This window comes from Phocoena sinus, chromosome 5 (assembly GCF_008692025.1).
Source record: "Phocoena sinus isolate mPhoSin1 chromosome 5, mPhoSin1.pri, whole genome shotgun sequence".
Taxonomy (NCBI): domain Eukaryota; kingdom Metazoa; phylum Chordata; class Mammalia; order Artiodactyla; family Phocoenidae; genus Phocoena; species Phocoena sinus.
In genome coordinates, this window is record NC_045767.1 from 53,785,291 (window position 1) to 53,811,274 (window position 25,984).

A 25,984-nucleotide genomic window follows, 5' to 3' on the forward strand; every position below is an offset into this window, starting at 1 on the left:
CTGCTGTGTCAGTTGTGATTTCTCCTTTTTCCTTTCTAATTTTATTGATTTGCATCCTCTCCCTTTTATTCTTGATGAGTCTGGCTAAGGGTTTATCAATTTTTATCTTCTCAAAGAACAAGCTTTTAGTGTTATTGATCTTTCCTATTGTTTTCTTCGTTTCTATTTCATTTATTTCTTCTCTGATCTTTATGATTTCTTTCCTTCTACTGACTTTGGGTTTTCTTTGTTCTTCTTTCTCTAGTTGTTTTAAGTGTAGAGTTAGATTGTTTACTTGAGATTTTTCTTATTTCTTGAGTTGAGATTAAATTGCTATAAACTTCCCTCATAGAACTGCTTTTGCTGTGTCCCATAGGTTTTGGGTCATCGTATTTTTATTGTCGCTTGTTTCTATATATTTTAAATTTTCTTCTTTGATTTCTTCAGTGATCTCTTGGTTATTTAGTAGTGCACTGTTTAGCCTCCATGTGTTTGTGCTTTTTACAGTTTTTTTTTCCTGTAATTGATTTCCAATCTCATAGCATTGTGGTCAGAAAAGATGCTGGATACGATTTCAATTTCCTTAAATTTTCCAAGGCTTGATTTGTGACCCAAGATGTGATCTATCCTGGAGAATGTTCCATGTGCACTTGAGAAGAAAATGTATTCTGCCACTTTTGGGTGGAATGGTCTATAAATATCAATTAAATCTATGTGGTCTATTGTGTCATTTAAAGCTTGTGTTTCCTTATTTATTTTCTGTTTGGGTGATCTGTCCATTACTGTAAGTGGGATGTTAAAGTGCCCTGCTATTATTGTGTTACTATCGATTTCTCCTTTCATGGTTGTTAGCATTTGCCTTATGTATTGAGGTGCTCCTCAATGTTTATTGGGTGCATAAACATTTATAATTGTTATATCTTCTTCTTGGATTGATCCTTTGATCATTACGTAGTGTCCCTCCTTATTTCTTGCAACAATCTTTAATTTAAAGTCTACTTTATCTGATATGAGTATTGCTACTCCAGCTTTCTTTTGATTTCCATTTTCATGGAATATCTTTTTCCATCCCTTCACTTTCACTCTATATGTGTCCCTAGATCTGAAGTGGGTCTCTTGTAGGCAGCATATATATGGGTCTTGTTTTCGTATCCATTCAGTCAGTCTGTGTCTTTTGGTTGTAGCATTTAATCCATTTACATTCAAGGTTATTATCGATATGTATGTTCCTATTACCATTTTCTTAATTGTTTTGGGTTTGTTTGTTATTTTGGGGGGGATTTGTTTTTGTGGGTTTTTACTTCTCTTGTGTTTCCCACCTAGAGAAGTTTCTTTAGCATTTGTTGTAAAGTTGGTTTGATGGTGCTGAATTCTCTTAGCTTTTGCTTGTCTGAAAAGCTTTTGACTTCCCCATCCAATCTGAATGCGATCTTTGCTGGCTAGAGTAATCTTGGTTTTAGGTTTTTCTCTTTCATCACTTTAAGTGTATCCTGTCACTCCCTTCTGTCTTACAGAGTTTCTGCTGAAAAATCAGCTGATAACCTTATGGCGATACCTTTGTATGTTATATTTTGTTTTGCCCTTTCTGCTTTTAATATTTTTTCTTTGAATTTAATTTTTGTTAGTTTCATTAATATGTGTCTTGGTGTGTTTTTCCTAGGGTTTATCCTGAATGGGACTCTCTGTGCTTCCTGGACTTGGGTGACTATTTCATTTCCCACGTTAGGGAAGTTTTTGACTATAATCTCTTCAAATATTTTCTCAGTCCCTTTCTTTTTCTCTTCTTCTTCTGGGACCCCTACATTCAAATGTTGGTGCGTTTAGTGTTGTCCCAGAGGTCTCTGAGATTATCTTCAATTCTTTTCATTCTTTTTTCTTTATTCTGCTCCTCAGCAGTTATTTTCACCATTTTGTCTTCCAGCTTACTTATTCGTTCTTCTGCCTCAGTTATTTTGTTATTGATTCATTCTAGTGTATTTTTCATTTTAGTTATTGTGTTGTTCATCTCTATTTGTGCTTTAGTCCTTCTAGATCTTTGTTAAACATTTTTTGTATTTTGTCAATCCGTGCCTCCATTCTATTTCTGAGATTGTGATTCATTTTTCTAAAATTTTATTTAAAAAATTTTTTAACATCTTTATTGGAGTATAATTGCTTTACAGTGGTTAGTTTCTGCTTTATAGCTAAGTGAATCGGCTATACATATACATATATCTCCATATCTCCTTTCTCTTGCATCTCCCTCCCACCCACCCTATCCCACCCCTCTAGGTGGTCACAGAGCACTGAGCTGATCTCCCTGAGCTATGCAGCTGCTTCCCGCTAGCTATCTATTTTACATTTGGTAGTATATATAAGTCCATGCAACTCTCTCACTTCATCCCAGCTTACCCTTACCCCTCTGTGTCTCCTCACGTCTATTCTCTGTGTCCCCCTCTGTGTCTCCTCAAGTCTGTTCTCTGTGTCTGCATCTTTATTCCTGTCCTACCCCTAGGTTCTTCAGAACCATTTTTTTGTTTCGTTTTTATATTACATATATATGTGTAAGCATATGGTATTTTTTTTTCTCTTTCCGACCCACTCAACTCCGTATGACGGTCTCTAGGTCCATCCACCTCACTACAAATAACTCAATTTCGTTTCTTTTTATGGCTGAGTAATGGTCCATTGTATACATATGCCACATCCTCTCCATCCATTTATCTGTCAGTGGACACCCAGGCCGCTTCCATGTCCTGGATATTGCAAATAGAGCTTCAGTGAACATGGTGGTACATGACTCTTTCCGAACTATAGTTTTCTCAGGGTATATGCCCAGTAGTGGGATTGCTGGGTCTTATGGTAGTTCTACTTTTAGATTATTAAGGAACCTCCATACTGATCTCCATAGTGGCTGTATCAATTTACATTCCCACCAACAGTGCAAGAGAGTTCCCTTTTCTCTACACCCTTTCCAGCAATTATTCTTTCTAGATTTTTTGATGATGGCCATTCTGACTGGTGTGAGGTGATACCTCATTGTAGTTTTGATTTGCATTTCTTTAATGATTAGTGATGTTGAGCAGTCTTTCATGTGTTTGTTGGCAATCTGTATATCTTCTTTGGAGAAATGTCTGTTTAGGTCTCTTGCCCATATTTGGGTTGAGTTGTTTGCTTTTTTGATATTGAGCTGCATGAGCTGCTTGTAAATTTGGAGATTAGCTCTTTGTCAGTTGCTTCATTTGCAAATATTTTCTCCCATTCTGAGGGTTGTCTTTTCATCTTGTTTATGGTTTCCTTTGCTGTGCAAAAGCTTTTAAGTTTCATTAGGTCTCATTTGTTTTTTGTTTGTTTGTTTGTTTTTTGTGGTACATGGGCCTCTCACTGTTGTGGCCTCTCCTGTTGCGGAGCACACGCTCCGGACACGCAGGCTTAGCGGCCATGGCTCACGGGCCCAGCCTCTCCGCAGCATGTGGGATCTTCCTGGACCAGGGCACGAACCCGTGTCCCCTGCATCAGCAGGCGGACTCTCAACCACTGCGCCACCAGGGAAGCCCAGGTCTCATTTGTTTTTGTTTTTAGTTCCATTTCTCTTGAAGTGGGTCAAAAAGGATCTTGCTGTGATTTATGTCATAGAGTGTTATGCCTGTTTTTTTCTCTAAGAGTTTGATAGTGTCTGGCCTTACATTTAGGTCTTTAATCCATTTTGAGCTTATTTTTGTGTATGGTGTTAGGGAGTGTTCTAATTTCATTCTTTTACAAGTAGCTGTCCAGTTTTCCCAGCACCACTTATTGAAGAGGCTGTCTTTTCTCCATTGTATATTCTTGCCTCCTTTATCAAAAATAAGGTGACCATATGTGCGTTGGTTTATCTCTGGGCTTTCTATCCTGTTCCATTGATCTATATTTCTGGTTTTGTGCCAGTACCATACTGTCTTGATTACTATAGCTTTGTAGTATAGTCTGATGTCTGGGAGCTTGTTTCCTCTAGCTCTGTTTTTCTTTCTCAAGGTTGCCTTTGCTGTTCAGGGTCTTTTGTGTTTCCATACAAATTATGAAAGTTTTTGTTCTAGTTCTGTGAAAAATGCCATTGGTGGTTTGATAGGGATTGCATTGAATCTGTAGATTGCTTTGCGTAGTGTAGTCATTTTCACAATGTTGATTCTTGCAATCCAAGAACATGGTATATCTCTCCTTCTGTTTGTATCATCTTTAATTCCTTTCTTCAGTGTCTTATAGTTTTCTGCATACAGATCTTTTGTCTCCTTAGATAGGTTTATTCCTAGGTTTTATTCTTTTTGTTGCAGTGGTAAATGGGAGTGTTTCCTTAATTTCTCTTTCAGATATTTCATCATTAGTGTATAGGAATGCCAGAGATTTCTGTGCATTAATTTTGTATCCTGCTACTTTACCAAATTCATTGATTAACTCTAGTAGTTTTCTGGTAGCATCTTTAGCATTCCCTATGTATAGTATCATGTCATTTGCAAACAGTGATGGCTTTACTTCTTCTTTTCCAATTTGGTTTCCTTTTATTTGTTTTTCTTCTCTGATGGCTGTGGCTAAAACTTCCAAAACTATGTTGAACAATAGTGTTGAGAGTGGACAACCTTGTGTGTGATTCATCTTTACTGTTTTTTCTCTGAATTGTTTTTCAGGTAGATTGCCTATTTCCTCTTCATTTATTTGGTCTTATAGGTTTTTACCTTGCTCCTTCATCTGTCACATATTTTTTGGCCATCTCTTTTTTTTTTGAGTGGCATTGTGTTTCTGTCTTACTGGTTGTTTGGCCTGAGGTTTCCAACACTGGAGTTTGCACACTTTTGGGTAGAGCTGGGTTTGGTGCTGAGATGAGGACCTCAGTGAGACCTCACTGTGATGAATATTCCCTGGGGTCTGAGGTTTTCTGTTAGTCCAGTGGTTTGGACTCAGAGCACCCACCACAGGAGCTTGGGCCCGACCCCTGACTCATGAACCAAGATCCCACAAGCCACGTGGTGTGGCAAAAAAAAAAAAAAAAAGAGAGAGAGAGAACAATAACCAAGTTAAAAAAAAATTAGACTAGGAAACTAACAGATGTATTAGAAAGTATATAAAAATAAAAATATAGATGAATCAACAACCAGAAGGTACAACAGTACCACTATAGTAAAAAAGAGGAGGAGGGAAGAGATAAAAAAAGGGGCAGGTGGGGAAGGCCTTGGCTCTGGAGGGTGGGACCTAAGCAAGGGCAAGTTTTGGGCAGTGGGCAGGGCCTATGCTTAGGACCCACAGGGCTGAAAAAGGCCCTTTGGGCTGTGGGAGGTGGGGCATAGGCTCAACGGAACAGAAGGGGCCCAGGTATACTCCCCACCCCTGGTCTCAGAGGGCGGGGGAACTCACCTGGGAGCCCAGCAGGATTTCTAGGCTCGAGTGGGTGGGGCAAACGCCCTCCTCTCCTCTCCTGTTCCTCTGGTTTCAGAGGGGCCCTCCTGCCTGCCTCTCCTTTTATCCCCTCGGCCTCCTTCCTATGCCCCCAGGACCAATGCGGCCATGGGGAGTGGGGGCCCTTGGAGGGCAGGGGACCGGCTTGGGAGCTCAGCAGTCTCCCGATGCCCAAGTCAGTGGGGCAAATGCCCTCAGCTCTTCCTCCGCTCCTCCCTGAGGGCCCCTCCCACGTGCCTTTCCTGATCTCCCCAGCCTCAGGGGCGCTGATCCTGTCTGGCCTCCACTTTTCCTCCCCCCTCAGTCCCCCCACGTCCTACCAGTTCACTTGGGGGTTCCTCCCATCTCCTTGGGCGTTAGGGTCCTCCACCAGCAGCCGGCAGGGAACCTAATTATGGGGAGACGTTAACTTGGCGTCTTCCCACACTGCCATCTTGACTCCACCCTGCCCTCTTAGTTTTAAATATTACTATGTGCTTGTTATGTGTTATGTACAGAGCTAGGTGCTGGGATAGTGAACAAGCTAGGCAGATAGTCTTTGCTTTTTATGGAGCTTACATCCCAGTGGGGCACAGAGAATTTAAAGAGGCAATTATAGTACAATATAGTAAGCGCTATAATAGGATAAGTACAAGGAGTACATAGGGCAGGGACTTAACTCACATTGGGGATGTCATGATGACTTATCACAGGAAATAATAGACTGAGATCAAAAAGCTGAGCTGGATTTAGTCAGGGGAAGGGGTAGAGAAGAAAAATGCTTTAGGCACGAGGGAACAACAGGTTCAAAGGTGTTTATAGGTGGAAAAGAATGCAATATATTGGAGGAACAGAAGTTGTATGGCAACAAAAGTTGGGTGGTAGAGAGGAAAGGGGCATAGGAAAGAATTATGCTAGATCTGTAGGCAAGGATGTGCTTCTTACTCAAGGATTTGTAGACTGGATCCTAAAAGCATTTGGGTGCCATTTTAGGATTTTTAAGCAAAGTAGTGACATAACCACATTTGCATTTTATTTATTCAACAATGTACTGGATATCTAGTATGTGCCAGGCCTTATGCTAGACACTGGAAATACAATCACTGGTGAATAAGGAAGACACTGCTCCTGACTAACCGCCAGGCAAATTGGCAAATAGGTTGAAAATAGTGTGGAAACAGGGGAGATTGCTTATGAATCTGTCAGATGAATGCAGGCGAGAAATGTTGGTTGCCTAAAACTGTCAGTGGGGTAGAGAAGATGAGTGGCATTTATGGGGATTTAGGGAGACAGGAAGAGGGAGGAGTCAAGAGTGATATGGAGGTTTCTGCATTGTTCCTATCTACTGACCCTCATCTCTTTGTATTACTAAATGTAAAGTACGTGAGGACAGAGATTTGATTTTATTTTGTTTTATTCTTTTGTATTCTATTCTACTTCATTTTATTTATTGTTTTGGCTGCGAGATGTGGCAAATGAGATCTTCCCTGACGAGGGATCGAACCCGTGTCCCCTCACTGTACCTCCAGGGAAGTCCCAAGGACAGAGATTTTAACATGTTTTGTTCCCTGCTGTATCTCTATTACCTTGAACTTAGTAAGTTCTCATTAAATATTTACAATTGAATAAATATCTAACTTTATTTTGGTTTAATATGAATGATTTGGGGTTGTCACTTCTTACCTTTTTTTATGGATAAATTTCTTTGAGCATTAAATAACCCTTAAGTTCATCAGTAAGTGCTCTCAAGTTTCAATCCTAAATTTCTAAGTTTTATTAAGTTTAGAAATAATTACCATTAAAATGGAAGAATTTTTAAGAGTTATATTTAATTATACATCACGTCTCTTTACAAATGATGTAGTGAGTGGTATAAAATATATAGCTTTTAAACTATCTTGCATATAAGAAGAAATACTGAGATATCTAGAGATTATCAATTTTTTTTCACTTGTGAGTGGGAAAAGGTGATTTGTTTAGGTACATGGAATGCAGATTTTAGTAGAAAAAAACAATTAGCCAGAAATAATCAGTTAGTGAAACTGTCTGGTGTCCTCCTTTGGATGTCCCCCTTTGGATGAGGAATTTCTTGAGAATTCAGTGTATGGTTCTTGATTGTTAGAACGTGGTTGCTTTGCTGTAGGTACAAGTTATATGATTAATTTCAATGGGAGCTATATGTTGTGAAAGAGATTGAAAACTCTAAGTAAATGTTAAATTGTTGTGTTCTCCTATTGCCTTCTCTATGATTTTATATCACTCTGTGCCTCAGTCATTACATTTCAACCATCCTGGCTTTTTCTGATTTTTAAACATTCCATATTTTCCCACCTCAGAGTCTTGTGCTTGCTGTCCTTTTACTTAGAATGTTCTTCCCCCAGATCTTTGAATGGTTGGCTCCTTTTCACTCATGTCTTGGTTCAAATATTAGCTTTTCTAGACACCTTCCCTGCCCTTGCAAATCACTTTTGACTCTATCCTGCTCTCATTTTCTCATGGCACTTATTACTGTTTTTTTATTCTATTGATTTATTTATTTGTTTGTTTTTATAAATATTGACTCTTTCTTCACTAGAATATTAGGTACATAAGAACAGGAGATAACTGTCTTAATCCTACCATATACTTAGTACTTAGAATGGCTCAAATATTTGTTGAATAAATAAATCTGTTTTCTTAATAAAAAACAATACATTTTGAATATAAAATGTAATGTTACATAGAAAACATAATTTTCAAGACATTAAAATTTTATTAAATTTATGAATTAATGTAGTATGTAATATATTAATACTAAAACATGGCTATTACAAAAGGTAGTATTTTTACTATCATTTCAATCCTATGGAAAAGGAAATTGGGAGAAATGAGAAAAGTTGATATACTAGTAAGTTAATGGACTTTTTTAGACTTCAGAATTTAAAAAAATTTCTCTAAGTGTTATAGTACTTACATACTAAAATTAACAGTTGTGAAAATTTTCACGTGAGCACTTACAGAGCTAAATAATTTTTAAATTCACCTAAATTTATGAATTCACTTTAACTTTTAACAAGTCATTAAATCGTTAATTTACAACTACTATGCTAGTAGGATAAGAATTAAAGTTTTATTAGGTTGTTATACCTTGTGTAAGCACATAGAACTGCTAACAAATATCTATTTCATTTCTATCATGGACTACAGAGGTAAGTAATTTCTAACCAGGCGAACTGATTAATTATTAAGAGTAATGTATATACTTTTCAATTCTTAGCATAAGGAAAAATTGTATCAAATACATAACTCAGACTTCTTTGCCCCCTATATATGCTTTTGTGGTGCTTTTGTAGTTTTTCTTGCTTGCTTTTGGTTTGTAAACCTTTTGAGGGCAGGGGCCTGTTTACCTGTACATAACCAGTACATGGCAGTGGGCTCTCAGGTCTGTGGTTGTTGAGTGAATAAATAAAAACATGCATTCTTTGTTTATTTTTTTTAAAAAAAGAGTAATGTATAATAGCTTCCTCTTTTTGTCCCCAGGTTTCCTTTACCCAGTCATCCTGCTGCACCTCCTGAACATCTTAAAGAACCTTTGGTATACATGAGGAAAGCACAGGTTGGCTACTGTTCATTTTAATTTTATTTTTCCATACCAAGTTATATAATGCAGAGTGAGAGATCCTTATTAATATTATGACTGTATTTATTATATGAAAGACTGGGTAAAGACCATTAAAGTGAGGTGAATACTATTTGCATACTTTTTATTTTCAGTAACCAAGGATTGCACTTACTTAACTATAGTAATCTTGAAAATATTGAGTAGAAGAAAAAAAAATCATGTACTATACTGGCCTAAAATTTAAAATATCATAAAAGTAAATATTATGAAACAATTTGTTCCTAATGTTGTGTGATATTAAAGGAATGAAATGGGAATGAACTGACTCACTCTTCCCTTAAAATTTTAGCTTTTGACACCAGTGTTACTGATACTATATTTGAAACATTTGCTTTCACAGCAGGTTATACATACTAATTGTATTCTGTTACAGCACCTAAATGAACCTTGTATCTAAAATGCACTGAAAACAACTAAGTCACTTTAAAAGCGTAAAATAAAATAACTTTAACAGAAAAACTGTAAAAAGCTGTTAAAGTAGAAACTTAACAAGTTCTGTCACATGCCCCTAATTCTTTTAGCTGGCCTTTGCTTTGGCCCTGTGTGGTCTACCTGCCTGTGAGGTGGCACTATTCATGAGCCTTCCTCACAGTGCTGGGGACTCTCTAACTAACACTGCTGAGGCATTTAATGGACCTCATAAGTCAACCTTTTTTCTCTACCATAGTCTCAGAAATTATTATGAAAATTTTCAGATACACCCCAAAGAACTCCAGTGAACCCATCACCCAGCTTCAACAGTTATAGTTCTGCTGCTCCTGAGAAGTGTTCTGCTTGCTTTGAGTTACCATGCTCCACAGTGGTAGATGTTAGGCAGGTTTTTCTTTTTCTGCTTTTATATTCATTTTAAAAACCCTCAAAATTAGAGGGTGAAAGGAAGCAATATAAACAAAAAACATGGAGATATTTGAGGAAATATGTAATATGTTTCTATCTCTAGGTGGTACTTTAGGGCTAGCAATCAGACAGTATTTATTATTGATGTGTCATAAATCATAATCATCACGTGATACACGTACGAAACAATTGGTCTTTTGTTGTAAAGATATAAACTCAAGAAAATAAAACTAAATGCTTAGGTCTAAGTATTTTTTGGCAAATTTTGAAAATTTCTGAAAGTTTTAGAGAAAGTATCAGTTTTAGCATAAGTATAAAAAACAAAGCACAAAAGTTGGTTTCCTATTAAGACTGAAGAGATACAGAGATAAATAACTGGTCTGTTCTTAAAGCCTACTGCTAGTTGCTGAGACTATATATGAATGGTAAATATATGTATTGTGTATATACACACAAGGAGTATGGTACTCCTTTCTTTCCTCTCCAGGCTTACCTGCTAGATCCAGAGTTGGCACGCTACAGTGAGTGCATGGGCCAGATCTGCCCTGCCACCTGTTTTTGTATGGGTAGCAAGCTAGGAATTTTATTATTTTTTAAAACATTTTCAACTGGTTGAAAAATCAATAGAAGAATAATATTTTGTGACCCATGAAACTTATAGGAATTCATAAAATATGTTTTATTGGAAAATAGTCATGCTCCTTTATTTACATATTGGCTATGTCTGCTTTTGCACTACTATGTCAGAGTTAAATAGTTGCTTTAGAGATGTTATGACCTGGAAAGCTTAAATTTTTTACTATCTGTCTTTTTATAGAAAGTTTGCAGATTCCTGCACTAAATTAGTCCCTTTAAGAGCAGGGACTGTGCTTTTAATCCTCAGCATCTAAGCATAGTGCCTAGCCCACAGAACACTCTCAGTAAATGTTTGAGGAAATACAGTTGACTCTTGAACAACGTGGGTTTGAGCTGCATGAATCCACTTATATGTGGATTTTTTTCAATGCTAAATATTGCAGTACTACACTAACCTGGGCTGGTTAAATTTGCAGATTTAGAACCACAGGAATGGAGGGCCAGATGTTAAGTTATACTCAAATTTTCCACTGTGTGGAGTGTTGGCATCCCTAACATCCAAGATGTTCAAGGGTCAACTGTAATTGATTCTTTTTTGTTTCTCTGTTTGTTTGAAATTCAAGAATTGTTTATTATTTATCAAAATAAGGGAAGTGACATTTTTACAGTCTTTCTATGTGGGTCTCTAAATCTGCAAGACTGAAGATTTTTTTTGTTGCAGTAATTTTTTTAAATATCTTTATTGGAGTATAGTTGCTTTACAATGGTGTGTTAGTTTCTGCTTTATAACAAAGTGAATCAGCTATACATATATATATATCCCCATACCTCCTCCCTCTTGCGTCTCCCTCCCACCCTCCCTATCCCACCCCTCTGGGTGGTCACAAAGCACTGAGCTAATCTCCCTGTGCTATGTGGCTGCTTCCCACTAGCTATCTGTTTTACATTTGGTAGTGTATATGTGTCAGTGCTACTCTTTCTCTTTGTCCCAGCTTACCCTTCCCTCTCCCCATGTCATCAGGTCCACTCTCTATGTCTACCTCTTTATTCCTGTCCTGCCCCTAGGTCATCAGAACCTTTTTTTTTTTTTTTAGATTCCATATATATGTGTTAGCATACGGTATTTGTTTTTCTCTTTCTGACTTAACTTCACTCTGTATGACAGACTCTAGGTCCATCCACCTCACTACAAAAAACTCAATTTCATTTCTTTTTATGGCTGAGTAATATTCCATTGTATACATGTGCCAAATCCTCTCAATCCATTCATCTGTTGATGGACACAACGGCTGCTTCCATGTCCTGGCTATTGCAAATAGAGCTGCAGTGAACATTGTGGTACATGACTCTTTCTGAACTATGGTTTTCTCAGGGTATATGCCCAGTAGTGGGATTGCTGGGTCATATGGTAGTTCTGTTTTTAGTTTTTTAAGGAACCTCCATACTGTTCTCCATAGTGGCTGTATCAATTTACATTCCCATCAACAGTGCAAGAGGGTTCCCTTTTCTCCACACCCTCTCCAGCATTTATTGTTTGTAGATATTTTGATGATGACCATTCTGACCATTATGAGGTGATACCTCATTGTGCTTTTGATTTGCATTTCTCTAATTATTAGTGATGTTGAGCAGTCTTTCATGTGTTTGTTGACAATCTGTATATCTTCTTTGTAGAAATGTCCATTTAGGTCTTCTCCTCATTTTTGGACTGGGTTGTTTGTTTTTTTGATATTAAGCTGCATGAGATGCTTGTATATTGTGGAAATTAATCCTTTGTCAGTTGCTTCGTTTGCAAATATTTTCTTCCACTCTGAGGGTGTGTTTTCATCTTGTTTATGGTTTCCTTTGCTGTACAAGAGCTTTTAAGTTTCATTAGGTCCCATTTGTTTATTTTTGTTTTTATTTCCATTTCTTTAGGAGGTGGGTCAAAAAGGATCTTGCTGTGATTTATGTCATAGAGTGTTATGCCTATGTTTTCCTCTAAGAGTTATATAGTGTCTGGCCTTACATTTAGGTCTTTAATCCATTTTGCATTTATTTTTGTATACGGTGATAGGGAGTGTTCTAATTTCATTCTTTTACATGTCGTTGTCCAGTTTTCCCAGCATCACTTATTAAAGACACTGTCTTTTCTCCATTGTATGGTCTCGCCTCCTGTATCAAAGATAGGGTGACCATATGTGCGTGGGTTTATCTCTGGGCTTCCTATCCTGTTCCATTGATCTATATTTCTGTTTTTGTGCCAGTACCATGCTCTCTTGATTACTATAGCTTTGTAGTATAGTCCAATGTCAGGGAGCCTGATTCCTCCAGCTCTGTTTTTCACTCTCAAGATTACTTTGGCTATTCGGGGTCTTTGTGTTTCCATACAAATTGTGAAATTTTTTTTTTTTTTTTTTTAAATTTTATTTATTTATTTTTGGTTGTGTTGGGTCCTAATTGCTGCGCGTGGTCTTTTCTTTAGTTGCGATGAGCGGGGGCTACTCTTTGTTGTAGTGTGCGGGCTTATCATTGCGGTGGCTTCTCTTGCTGCGGAGCACAGGCTCTAGGTGCGTGGGCTTCAGTAGTTGGGGCACGCGGGCTCTAGAGCACAGGCTCAGTAGACGTGGCACACGGGCTTAGTTGCTCCGCGGCATGTGGGATCTTCCCAGACCAGGGCTCGAACCCGTGTCCCCTGCATTGGCAGGCGGATTCTTAAGCACTGCGCCACCAGGGAAGCCCTGTGAAATTTTTTGTTCTAGTTCTGTGAAAAATGCCATTGGTGGTTTGACAGGGATTTCATTGAATCTGTAGATTGCTTTGGGTAGTATAGTCATTTTCACAATGTTGATTCTTCCAATCCAAGAACATGGTATATCTCTCCATCTGTTTGTATCATTTTTAATTTCTTTCATCAGTGTCTTATAGTTTTCTGCATACAGGTCTTTTGTCTCCTTCGGTAGGTCTATTCCTAGGTATTTTATTTTTTTTTGTTGCAGTGGTAAATGGGAGTGTTTCCATAATTTCTCTTTCAGATTGTTCACCATTAGTGTATAGGAATGCAAGAGATTTCTGTGCATTAATTTTGTATCCTGCTACTTTACCACGTTCATTGAGTAGCTCTGATAGTTTTCTGGTAACATCTTTAGGATTCTCTATATAGTATCATGTCATCTGCAAACAGTGACGGCTTTACTTCTTCTTTTCTGATTTGGATTCCTTTTATTTCTTTTTCTTCTCTGATGGTTGTGGCTAAAACTTCCAAAACTATGTTGAATAAAGGTGGTGAGAGTGGGCAACTTTGTCTTGTTCCTGATCTTAGAGGAAATAGTTTCAGTTTTTCACCATTGAGAATGATGTTGGCTGTGGGTTTGTCATTTATGGCCTTTATTATTTTGAGATAGGTTCCCTCTATTCCTACTTTCTGGAGAGTTTTTATCATAAATGGGTGTTGAATTTGTCGAAAGCTTTTTCTGCATCTATTGAGATTATCATGTTTCTTATCCTTCAATTTGTTAATATGATGTATCACATTGATTGATTTGAATATATTGAAGAATCCTTGGATTCCTGGGATAAACCCCACTTCGTCATGGTGTATGATCCTTTTAATGTGCTGTTGGATTTTGTTTCCTAGTTTTTTGTTGAGGTTTTTTGCATCTATGTTCATCAGTGACATTGGCCTGTAGTTTTCTTTTTTTGTGACATCTTTATCTGGTTTTGGTATCAGGGTGATTGTGGCCTTGTAGAATGAGTTTGGGAGTGTTCTTCCCTCTGCTATATTTTGGAAGACTTTGAAAAGGATAGGTGTTAGCTCTTCTCTAAATGTATAACAGAATTCGCCTGTGAAGCCATCTAGTCCTTGGCTTTTGTTCTTGGAAGATTTTTAATCACAGTTTCAATTTCAGTGCTTGTGATTGGTCTGTTTATATTTTCTAATTTTTCCTGGTACAGTCTTGGAAAATTGTACCTTTCCAAGAATTTGTCCATTTCCTTGTGGTTGTCCATTTTATTGGCATATGGTTGCTTGTAGTAATCTCTCATGATCCTTTGTATTTCTGCAGTGTCAGTTGTTACTTCTCCTTTTTCATTTCTAATTCTATTGATTTGAGTCTTGTCCCTTTTTTTCTTGATGAGTCTGGTTAATGGTTTATCATTTTGTTTATCTTCTCAGAGAACCAACTTTTAGTTTTATTGATCTTTGCTATTGTTTCCTTCATTTCTTTTTCATTTATTTCTGATCTCATCTTTATGATTTCTTTCCTTCTGCTAACTTTGGTGTTTTCTTTCTCTAATTGCTTTAGGTGTACGTTTAGGTTGTTGATATGAGATGTTTCTTCTTTCCTGAGGTAGGATTGTATTGCTATAAACCTCCTTCTTAGAACTGCTTTTGCTGCATCCCACTGGTTTTGGGTCGTCATGTTTTCACTGTCCTTTCTAGGTATTTTTTTATTTCCTCTTTGATTTCTTCAGTGATCTCTTGGTTATTTAGTAGCATATTGTTTAGCCTCCATGTGTTTGTATTTTTTACTGTCTTTTTTCCTGTAAGTGATATCTAATCTCATAGAGTTGTGGTCGGAAAAGATACTTGATACGATTTCAATTTTCTTAAATTTACCAAGGCTTGATTTGTGACCCAAGATATGATATATCCTGGGGAATGTTCCGTGAGCACTTGAGAAGAATGTGTATTCTGTTGTTTTTGGGTGGAGTGTCCTATAAATATCAGTTTAGTCCATCTTGTTTAATGTGTCATGTAAAGCTTGTGTTTCCTTATTTATTTTCATTTTGGATGATCTGTCCATTGGTGAAAGTGAGGTGTGAAAGTCTCTTACTATGATTTAGTTACTGTTGATTTCCCCTTTTATGGCTGTTAGCATTTGCCTTATGTACTGAGGTGCTCCTGTGTTGGGTGCATAAATATTTACAATTGTTATGTCTTCTTGATTGATCCCTTCATCATTATGTAGTGTCCTTCTTGGTCTCTTGTCATAGTCTTTATTTTAAAGTCTGTTTTGTCTGATATGAGAATTGCTACTCCAGCTTTCTTTTGATTTCCTTTTGTGTGGAATATCTTTTCCATCCCCTCACTTTCAATCTGTATGTGTCCCTAGGTCTGAAGTGGGTCTCTTGTAGACAGCATATATACGGGTCATGTTTTTGTATCCATTCAGCCAGCCTATGTCTTTTGGTTGGAGCATTTAATCCATTTACATTTAAGGTATTATCGATATATATGTTCCTATTACCATTCTCTCAATTGTTTTGCGTTTGTTTTTGTAGGTCATTTCCTTCTCTTGTGTTTCCTGCCCAGCGAAGTTCCTTTAGGATTTGTTGTAATTCTGGTTTGGTAGTGCTGAATTCTCTTTTGCTTGTCTGTAAAGGTTTTAATTTCTCTGTTGAATCTGAATGAGATCCTTGCTGGGTAGAGTAATCTTGGTTGTAGATTTTTCCCTTTCATCACTTTAAATATGTCCTGCCACTCCCTTCTGGCTTGCAGAGTTTCTGCTGAAAAGTTAGCTGTTAACCTTATGGGGATTCCCTTGTATGTTATTTGTTGTTTTTCCCTTGTTGCTTTTAATACTTTTTCTTTGTATTTAATTTTTGATAGTTTGATTAATATGTGTCTTGGCGTGTTTCTCCTTGGATTTATCCTGTATGGAAGTCTATGTGCTTCCTGGACTTTATTGACTAATTCCTTTACTATGGTAGGGAAGTTTTCAACTATAATCTCTTCAAATATTTTCTTAGACCCTTTCTTTTACTCTTCTTCTTCTGGGACCCCTATAATTTGAATGTTGGTGCATTTAATATTGTCCCAGAGGTCTCTGAGACTGTCCTCAATTCTTTTCATTTTTTTTTCTTTATTCTGCTCTGCTTTAGTTAGTTCCACTATTTTATCTTCCAGGTCACTTATCTGTTCTTCTGCCTCAGTTATTCAGCTATTGATTCCTCCTAGAGAATTTTTCATTTCATTTATCGTGGTGTTCGTCATTGTTTGTTTGCTCTTTAGTTCTTCTTGTTCCGTGTTAAACATTTCTTGTATTTTCTCCGTTCGAGTTCCAAGATTTTGGATCATCTTTACTATCATTACTCTGAATTCTTTTTCGGGTAGACTGCCTATTTCCTCTTCATGTGTTTGGTCTGCTGGGTTTTTTCCCTGCTTCTTCACCTGCTGCATATTTCTCTGTCTTCTAATTTTGTTTAACATACTGTGTTTGGGGGTCTCCTTTTCTCAGACTGCAGGTTCATAATTCCCATTGTTTTTGGTGTCTGCCCCCAGTGGGTGAGTTTGGTTCAGTGGGTTGTGTAGGCTTCCTGGTGGAGGGGACTGGTGCCTGTGTTCTGGTGAGTGGGGGGTTATCTTGTCTTCTGGTGGCCCAGACCACATCCAGTGGTGTGTTTTGAGGTGTCTGTGAACTTAGTATGATTTTAGGCAATCTCTCTGCTAATGGGTGGGGTTGTGTTCCTGTCTTGCTAGTTGTTTGGCATGGGACATCCAGCACTGGAACTTGCTGGCCGTTGGGTGGAGCTGGGTCTTAGCATTGAGACTGAGATCTCTGGGAGAGCTCTCGCTGATTGATATTACATGGGGCCAGGAGGTCTCCTGTGGTCCAGTGTCCTGAACTTGTCTCTCCCACCTCAGAAGCTCAGGCCTGATATGGCCTGGAGCACCAAGACCCTGTCAGCCACACGGCTCAGAAAGAAAGGGAGAAAAAAAAAGAAAGAAAAATAAATTTAAAATAAATAAATAAATAAAATTATTAAAATAAATAATAATTTTAAAAAAGAGAGTAACCAAACCAATAAACAAATCTACCAATGATAACAAGTGCTAAAAACTAAACTAAGATAAACATAAAAATCAGAAACAAGTCAGTTGCAGACAGCAAAGCCCAAGTCTGCAGTTGCTCCCAAAGTCCTCCGCCTCCATTTTGGGATGTTGTCTATTCAGGCATTCCACAGATTCAGGGTACCTCAAGTTGATTATGGGGATTTAATCTGCTGCTCCTGAAGCTGCATGGAGAAATTTCCCTTTCTCTTCTTTGTTCGCACAACTCCTGGGGTTCAGCTTTGGTTTTGGCCCCATGTCTGTGTGTGGGTCACCCTCAGGCATCTGTTCCTGCCCAGACAGGAACGGGTTAAAACAGCGGCTGATTAGCGGGCTCTTGCTCATTCAGGCCTTTTGGGAAGTCTGAGGTCTTCTGCCAATGTTCAGTAAGTGTTCTGTAGGCATTGTTCCACATGTAGATGTTTTTTTGATATATTTGTGGGGAGGAAGGTAATCTCCACATCTTACTCCTCTGCCATCTTGAAGGTCCCTCACTACTAAATTTTATAACTACCAACTTTCAATCTGTCTTTCTCCTTATGTACCTTCAATTCTGAGGGGAAGAGGCTCCTTATACTGCATCAGCATTTTCCAGAGTGTTTTATACTGAATCCTAGCCCTGAGAGATGCTCCATAAAAGGGGGTTCCAGGGACAAATAAGTTTGGAGATGGAAGTACATATTGTTTTCCTCTTGGTGAATCACAATTTATTATTTTTAGTGGACTTGATTTTTTACAAGGGTTTTAGATTTACAGAAAAATTGAGAAGACGGTACAGAGAGTTCCCATGGAACCCGTACCCAGTTTCCCTATTAACATCTCACATTACTATGGTACATTTGTTACACTTAGTGAACTAATATTAATACAGTATTAATAACTAAAGTTATACTTTATTCAGATTTCCTTAGTTTTAACCTCATATCCTTTTTCTGTTTTAGGATTCCATCCAGGATACCACATTACATTTGGTTGTCACGTCTCCTTAGGCTCCTCTTGGCTATGCCAGTTTCTCAGACTTTCCTTGTTTTTGATGACCTTGACAGTTTTGAGAAGTACTGGTCAGGTATTTTGTAGAATATCCCTCTCTTGGAATTTGTCTGATGTTTTTCTCATTATTAGACTAGGGTTATGGGTTTTTTGGAGGAAGATCACAGATATAAAATGCCATTTATAGTCATTAGATTATATCATGGTATATACAATCAGTATGATGTATCACTGTTGATGTTGACCTTGATTGCCTGATTGAGGTATTATTTGTGAGGTTTTTCCACTGTAAAGCTACTCTTTACCCCCCCACTTTGTATGTATACTGTACCGTCTGGAAGGAAGTCATGGTCCACCCTTGAGAAGTTATGTTCCACCTCCCTGAGGGGGGGAGTATCTACAGAAATTATTTGGAATTCTTCTTCATAGAAGAGTTGTCTCCTCTCCCCCATTTATTTATATATTCAATCATTTATTTTTATCAGTAGGGACTCATGGATATTTATTTTATACTTTTTTTAAATCTAATTCTCCTTAATTTTGTTGCTTACAATTTCTTTGGGCATGTTAACAGCTCAGAGAGTTTCTGCAATAAAGAAACTGTTTAATTTTTATTTAATCTAGTGTTGTTCAAACTTATGTAATCTATTTCCATGTAAAATACTTTGGGAACTATTTTGCTACACCTTTCACAGGAAGCAATATTTGAAGAAACTTATATGCAGTGTGATAAATATAAGTGCATAAGTTTTCTTGTGAAATAATAGTAGTAAGCACATAGAGCTCTAATTACGTGCCAGGTACCATTCTAGTACTTTACAAGTATTCACTCATTTAATATTTATGCTGACTCTATGAAATGGGTCACTCTTACGGTCTTAGATGGGGCCAACTTTACCAAACTACTCAGTGGAAGACCTGGAATTTGAATCTTGGACAGCCGCTCCAGAATCTACACTACCTGACGATATTTAGCCTATTTCTGTATCCAGTCCAGAAATGCTCAGACAAACTCAAGACGTGCTGTGTGGTTGAATTTATCCTATTCACTGTCAATCGAGTAACCTTAGCAAAAATGAGAATTTTGCTAGTTTTATATTACTTCAATTCACATCCCCTTCCTAATTGGCCTTTCTGCCTTCTGTATTGTCACTCCATTTCTTAAAACCTCTAAGGCTTTTAGGATAGAGCTCCAATTCCTTACTTTTGCTTAAAAGGCTTTAAGTGATCTTGCCCCTTTTTACTGTTCAGGTCTCATCTTTTGCCTCCTCACATTGTCCCTCCCCCTACTGCCACTCCCATGCCCACTTCCACACACGTATGTTCTCTCTCTCTAGTCATCCTTGATCTCCTCAGTTGTTCCCCAGCAGGAGAACCTGTGCTCATGCTGTTGCTTCTACCCAAAACTGCCTACCCTCAAATCCCACATATTTTTGGCTAACTTCTGCATATTCTTCAGGTCCTGTGTTAGATGATAGTTTCTTTAGGAAGGACTTCTGACCCCTAGTTCTCAGATACTCAGATATTTATCCTGTTTCTCCAATCTTCCACATGGGAGGCACCCTATACTTCCCACCACAATACTTGGGTTGTCTGTATCATCACTAGATTCTGTAGAGCAGGGCCAGTGTCTCTCTTTTCACAATTATATCTGCAACATCTGGCATAGTGCCTAGCCCATGGTAGACGCTCAATAGATATTTTTTTTAAAATAATGAATGAATTGAATAATCAAAAACTGCAAAGTATTCCCTTTTAGGAAATATTCATACCCTTATCCCTAGTAATTTCATTTCTCAGACCCTAAAGGAAAGAATCAGAGAAACACAGAAATTCATGTTCATGATAATAGTAAAAAATTTTAAGGCATCTAAACGAACAGCAATAGGGCCTGCTTAAATATAACATGGAAACTCCAAAAGACAATGTTATACAGGCATCAGAAATGACATTTTTGAAGAAATATAATGACATGGGAAATTGCCTATGATATAATCTTAAATGGAAAAGCAAAGTATAAAAACAAAATAATTGGGCTTCCCTGGTGGCGCAGTGGTTGAGAGTCCGCCTGCCGATGCAGGGGACGCGGGTTCGTGCCCCGGTCTGGGAGGATCCCACATGCCGCGGAGCGGCTGGGCCCGTGAGCCATGGCCGCTGAGCCTGCGCGTCCGGAGCCTGTCCTCCGCAACGGGAGAGGCCACAGCGGTGAGAGGCCCGCGTAACGCATTAAAAAAAAAAAAAAAAAAAAAAAAATTCTGCTTTAATTAAATGTATATATATATGCGTGTGTATATTCATACACACATATACATCTTGTACACATACACAATTGTACACATTCATGCATAGAAAAAAATGAAGAGAATAAAATGGTAACAGTGGTTATTTTGGCTGATTGAAATCTATGAGTGCTTATTTATTATTTTATTCTTTACATATTATTGTTTTTCCAACTATCTTGAATAAATGTGTTACTTTTATAACCGGAGAAAATAAATATATATTTATTATGTATTTTTAAATGACTTCTTATTTATTTTCATTACTATGAAAAAGTAACAAGGTGATAGTTACTACCCATTTAAAGATTTCAATACAGTTGCAGTTCTTTTGTGAATCCTTTGCCTCTCATGGCTTAGAAACTACTGTATTTATAAAACTCTTGAAATACTTTGAGTTAATACCATAGATTCCAATTATTAGGGAAACTGATTAGAATGCAACAATAATTTCATTTAGAGAGGATATGGGTTTAGGTAAAAGGTAATGTCTTCCTATTTAAACATTTAAATGTAAAATGCCATTCATTTTCCTTTTAAACAACATTTTAAAAGATCTTTATTTTATAAGTCTTTGGGGTAGAAACTATTACTTTCTTCTTATTTTGTATTAACGCACTGTCATTTTTCAATAACTTATTTGCTACTTCTACTTTTTTTTGGTGCTAGGTACACTGAAATTTTTACTTAAATAATAACATAGAAATAACTATGATTTTTTTTGAGCATTTAGTTTTGAGACTTAGAGCTTATTTATTCACCTCCAGAAATAGGACCTGAGAAAAATTAAGTATCTGTAAAACTGGAGCTAAAGTGGACCTTCACATTTATCCAGTCCAACCTCTAGAGTTCGTCTCCTTTTGGTGGAGAGCTTCTGGAAACAGGGAATTCACAATTTCACTGACTTAACCCATTTTGATTAAGTCTTCTTACTTGTTGGAAAGTTTCTTGCTTGTGTTAAATGGTTACATGCTCCTTATAACATTTACTCACTGGTCTGAGCTTTGTGCTTTATAGATAGAAAGCATTCAGTACATGTTAGTCAGTGAGACAAAGGAATGAATGAATACCACTTACTCAAGATTAGAGTTCTTGAGGATGACCCAGCTTAAAAGCAGCCGCTTGCTTCATCTTGGATTTCCCTCATTGTCAGGAAATCCTATTACTATTCCTGATGTCTGAGCAAATGATTTCTCTGACCATCCAAGACTTCTATGAAATGACTTCTGGCCATCTGACTGAAGTTCTTGCAAGGCGTACCTTGGAAAAATCCTGCCAACCTTGCCATAGATATGGAACAGGGAGTAGGGAAGTGGCCAACCACTGGGGTCGCTTTTCTTTCATTATTTTTAGGATTTTCAAGGAAGTGGTATGTGTTCTGTTGTCAACTAGAAGTTTTGATATACCTGGCTTCCTATTGCTTGCTTATTGTTTTATGTTTTCTTTGGTTTGTGACATATAGACTGGTGTAGCCCTTATGAACTTTTTGCAGCTTATATTATTTGTTTCTGTCTTATCCTCCCCACCCTCACTACAGGGATGCTGTTTCATTCATCTTTTAGTGACATGTGTTTAATAGGTGCACAATAAACATTTGTTGAATCTGTGTCTTTTCATTATTTGAAAACTCAGCTGTTACACCTCATTTCCCCCTTTTCTAGCCATAAAAATTTGATTTTTTCTGAATTGAACATCCTTTTCCTCTTTCCTTCTTTCAGTTTTAAGTTGTTCTTCTCTTCTGGATCATTTCCAAGTTTCCTTTTTTTTTTTTTTTGGCTGCATCAGATCTTAGTTGCGGCATGCAGGATCTTTCGTTGTTGTGCATGGGCTCTTTGTTGTGGTGCATGGGTTTCTCTCTAGTTGTGGTGCTCAGGCTTCAGAGCATGTGGGCTCTGTAGTTGTGGCACGTGGGCTTCAGAGTGCATGGGCTCTATAGTTTGTGGCACGCAGGCTCTCTCGCTGAGGTGGGCAAGCTCAGTAGATGTGGTGCACGGGCTTAGTTGCCACATGACATGTGGGATCTTAGTTCCCCAACCAGGGATCAAACCCTCATCTCCTGCATTGTAAGGCAGATTCTTTACCACTGGACAACCGGGGAAGTCCCCATTTCCAAGTTTCTGCTTTAGTTGCAGAGCACAGAAAAAATAATTGAGTAAAACTTTGTGCAGCATTGCTTCAGTTCTTAATATTCTTTTCCATTCTACTCTCAGGTGTTCTTTTAAAAAGTTTCCTCATTTGTAAAATGAGAGTAATGATACATATCTCACAGGATTAATAAAATAACACATGTAAACACATGAAAATCACATAGCTCTGTTTCCTAAATTATTTTCATTCAGAATGCTTTCTTCTAATATCTAATTTCTTTTCTTTGTAACCTTTTTCTTAACTAGTTTCTCTATATATTACATGTAACATTAAATTTAAATTTGGTAAGTTGAAATACTTGGTAAAGTGGAATATCCATTTAGGAGAACTATGATTAATCACTTGAAATTGTACTTTACTGAAAACACCTGGAGAGATGTTTTTGTTAGAATAATTTTTTAAAGGATAAGATAAATATGTTTCAGAATATCTTATCAAGGTATAATTACAGAAAGTATCATTCTATTTTAAACGGTCTTCATGTTTGAGTTTTTAGTAGGTTTTATGTTGTATTAAAATAGTGTATTGCAGTCTTGAAAATATGCACAGTGTATAAGCCACACATTGATGTCTCTTGTAACTTTAATTTTGTTTTTATATCTTAGAGTTATTTTCTTTTTATCAACTCAAGAGCCCTCTTATTAGTGGTTGAAAATGAGAATTTTTGGAATCATAATTCAATAGCTAGAAGTTTAGTTTTTTATATAATAGGATAAGTAATACAAATTCAGGGATTGACTTTTTAATCTTATGCAAATTTTAGTTTTATAGTAATGGCTGAATTAAAATTAACAGTTTTTTAAATTAAACTTTCTCATACCTGCTCCCCCAACAATCTGGAGTTGGGGGAGTAAGTGACAGAAGGCTTATTAGAGGAAATTATTTTTAAGCTGAGATCTGAACGTTGAATAAGATTTATCTAGATAAATTGGGGATAAGGATGTTGAGGGTGGAAGGGGGTTATATTGCAATAATTAAAGTTTGGTCATGAATAATGTACCCAAATGTATTTTAAGTCTTGGATCTAAGAGAACTTTTTACAGTTAAAAAAAAAGAAAAGAAAAGAGAAAGAATTGAAAATAAGCCAGTAAATGGAATTCATTTTGGGGGTATTTCATGCAATTAAAAAAATTTTATTTATTTATTTGGCTGCATTGGGTCTTTGTTGCTGCGCGTGAGCTTTCTCTAGTTGTGGTGAGCGGGGGCTACTCTTCGTTGTGGTTTGCGGGCTTCTCATTGCAGTGGCTTCTCTTGTTGCGGAGTATGGGCTCCTGGAGCATGGGCTTCAGTAGTTGTGGCTCACGGGCTCTAGAGCGCAGGCTCAGTAGTTGTGGTGCACGGGCTTAGTTGCTCTGCGGCATGTGGGATCTTCCTGGACAGGGATCGAACCTGTGTCCCTTGTACAGGGTGCTCCGGGTCTGCCGGCGGTGGGGGGGATGGCCACTCAGGCCCTGGCAGGGCACCTGCGTTTCAGACTTCTCTGCAGCCAGGGGCCACAGCTGGGGCGGGGCCGGGTTACCTGCCCAGGGTGGGAAGGAGGTGGGGTCACACGGTATGGGCAGTATTTCATGCAGTATATTAAGAGTATTCTTTTATTCTTGAAAACCTATTTCTACATATTTAGTAAATTAAGCCTCATGCATTTCACACAGTTCTGTATTCCTCCTATAGATGATTTTTTTCCTGTTCATTTGTTGCTTAGGCAGTTGTATCAGATTATTTTTAAATGCTTGCAACATAACTTAGGGTAAAATCTGTTCAATTATTGAGAATTTATTATGTGCTAGACAAAGTGTGATATGTGCTATGATAGGTGAAGGAAGAGGTGCTTTGAGAACTCATAAACAAATGTACCGAATATTATCTGGGATGAGGGGCCAGGTAAGAGAAGGCTTAATAGAGGTAAAGACCTGGAAGGTGAATAAAATTTATTCAGATAATGTAGGAATGAGTATGTTGGGATGGGAGGAGAGCATGGAGGGTTTATTCCAGATAGAGAGTAATGTATTTAAATATGTGTATTAAAGAAGAAGCTCTGAATAATGATAGCTGTAGTAAAAGCTATCAATTATTGAATGATTATCATTATTGTGTCACTGTTCAAAGTACTTTAATCTTTATAACAATCACATAATGGAGCTATTATTATTCTGCTTTTATTGTCTGGTTGTAACTGTCCTTTATGGGTAATGTAATATATAATTCTCTCCTTTTCTCCTCATTTGGGTTAAATTTTGGAGCTTTGGCATTATTTTATTTTGGTTTTAGTGAGTCAGAAGTGGTCTGTAGGCATATTTTAATAAAAAGACCAAAAATTATGGCATTTTAGCTTGGCATTAAAAAGAATAGTTTACTAAAATATGGTATATATGGGTAATCTATTTATGACTGACCATTAAAATTAACTTATTATTTCAAGTTTACAAGAAATGTAATAAATACTGTGAAAAAGTAGTAAGACCAATCCAGATTGTGATACATAAAAGACGAGTGGTCTGGACTCCTCAAAAAAGTCGCTATGAAAAAGAAAAGGATGAAAGCACTCCAGATTAAGCTACAAGGAATGAGACATAACAACCAAATGTAATGTAATACATTCAATTTTAATGGATCCAGGACTTTAAAAAATATAAAGACATTTTTGGGGATAATTGGAAATTTTTGAATATGGACTAAATATTAGATAATATGAAATATTAGTGTTTTTAGGTGTGACAATGGTAATGTGGTTAGGTAGGAGAAAGTTCTTATTCTTAGAAAATTCATGATGAAGTATTTAGGGTAAAATATCATGTTTGGAAAAATTATAATATAACAATTTCTGTAAAATTTTATTTTACTAGGTCATTAATGGGATTCCTGAGTATCAAACATTTATAAAATGCTTAAATCTAACTTACCTTTTTATTATCTGCTGTTTTCCCTTGTAATGTTTATCACCATCTGATTGTTGATTTATTTTTTTTGTCTATCTTCATTCCCGTCCTCCAGTAGAACGTCAGTTCCATGAGGACGGAGACTTTCTGTTACTCACAGCTTACTTCACAGCGTAAAGGATAGTATCCGGCACATAGTAGGCAGTAATCAATATTTGTTGAGTAAACTAATGAATAAAGATAACCAATCTCAACCAACTTCACCATTTCTATATAGCTCATAACATCTTTAATGTTTTAAAATCAGTTTTGGTACTGTTAACCAGAAATAATAATAGATTGTTCCTTATGTTTCAGGGAAGTTGGGAAAAAAGAATTTTGAAGAGTTTAAATAGTATGTGCACTGAATTGAGTATCCCATTGGCACGAAAGGTACTTTTTTTTT

At 37.1% G+C, this 25,984-nt stretch overlaps 1 protein-coding gene across 3 annotated transcripts in view; it reads left to right on the plus strand.

Annotated features, from left to right (window-relative positions):
- Window positions 1-25,984, plus strand: part of TBC1D19 (TBC1 domain family member 19) — a 156,268-nt gene that overhangs the window by 41,057 nt on the left and 89,227 nt on the right. For 2 of the 3 annotated variants that reach the window (XM_032633641.1, XM_032633645.1), the window contains 2 exons: window positions 8,881-8,956; window positions 25,897-25,971. In XM_032633641.1, the coding sequence (XP_032489532.1) occupies window positions 8,881-8,956; window positions 25,897-25,971 (151 nt within the window). The remainder of the gene's footprint in view (window positions 1-8,880; window positions 8,957-25,896; window positions 25,972-25,984) is intronic. The other variant, XM_032633644.1, reaches the window with a different exon arrangement.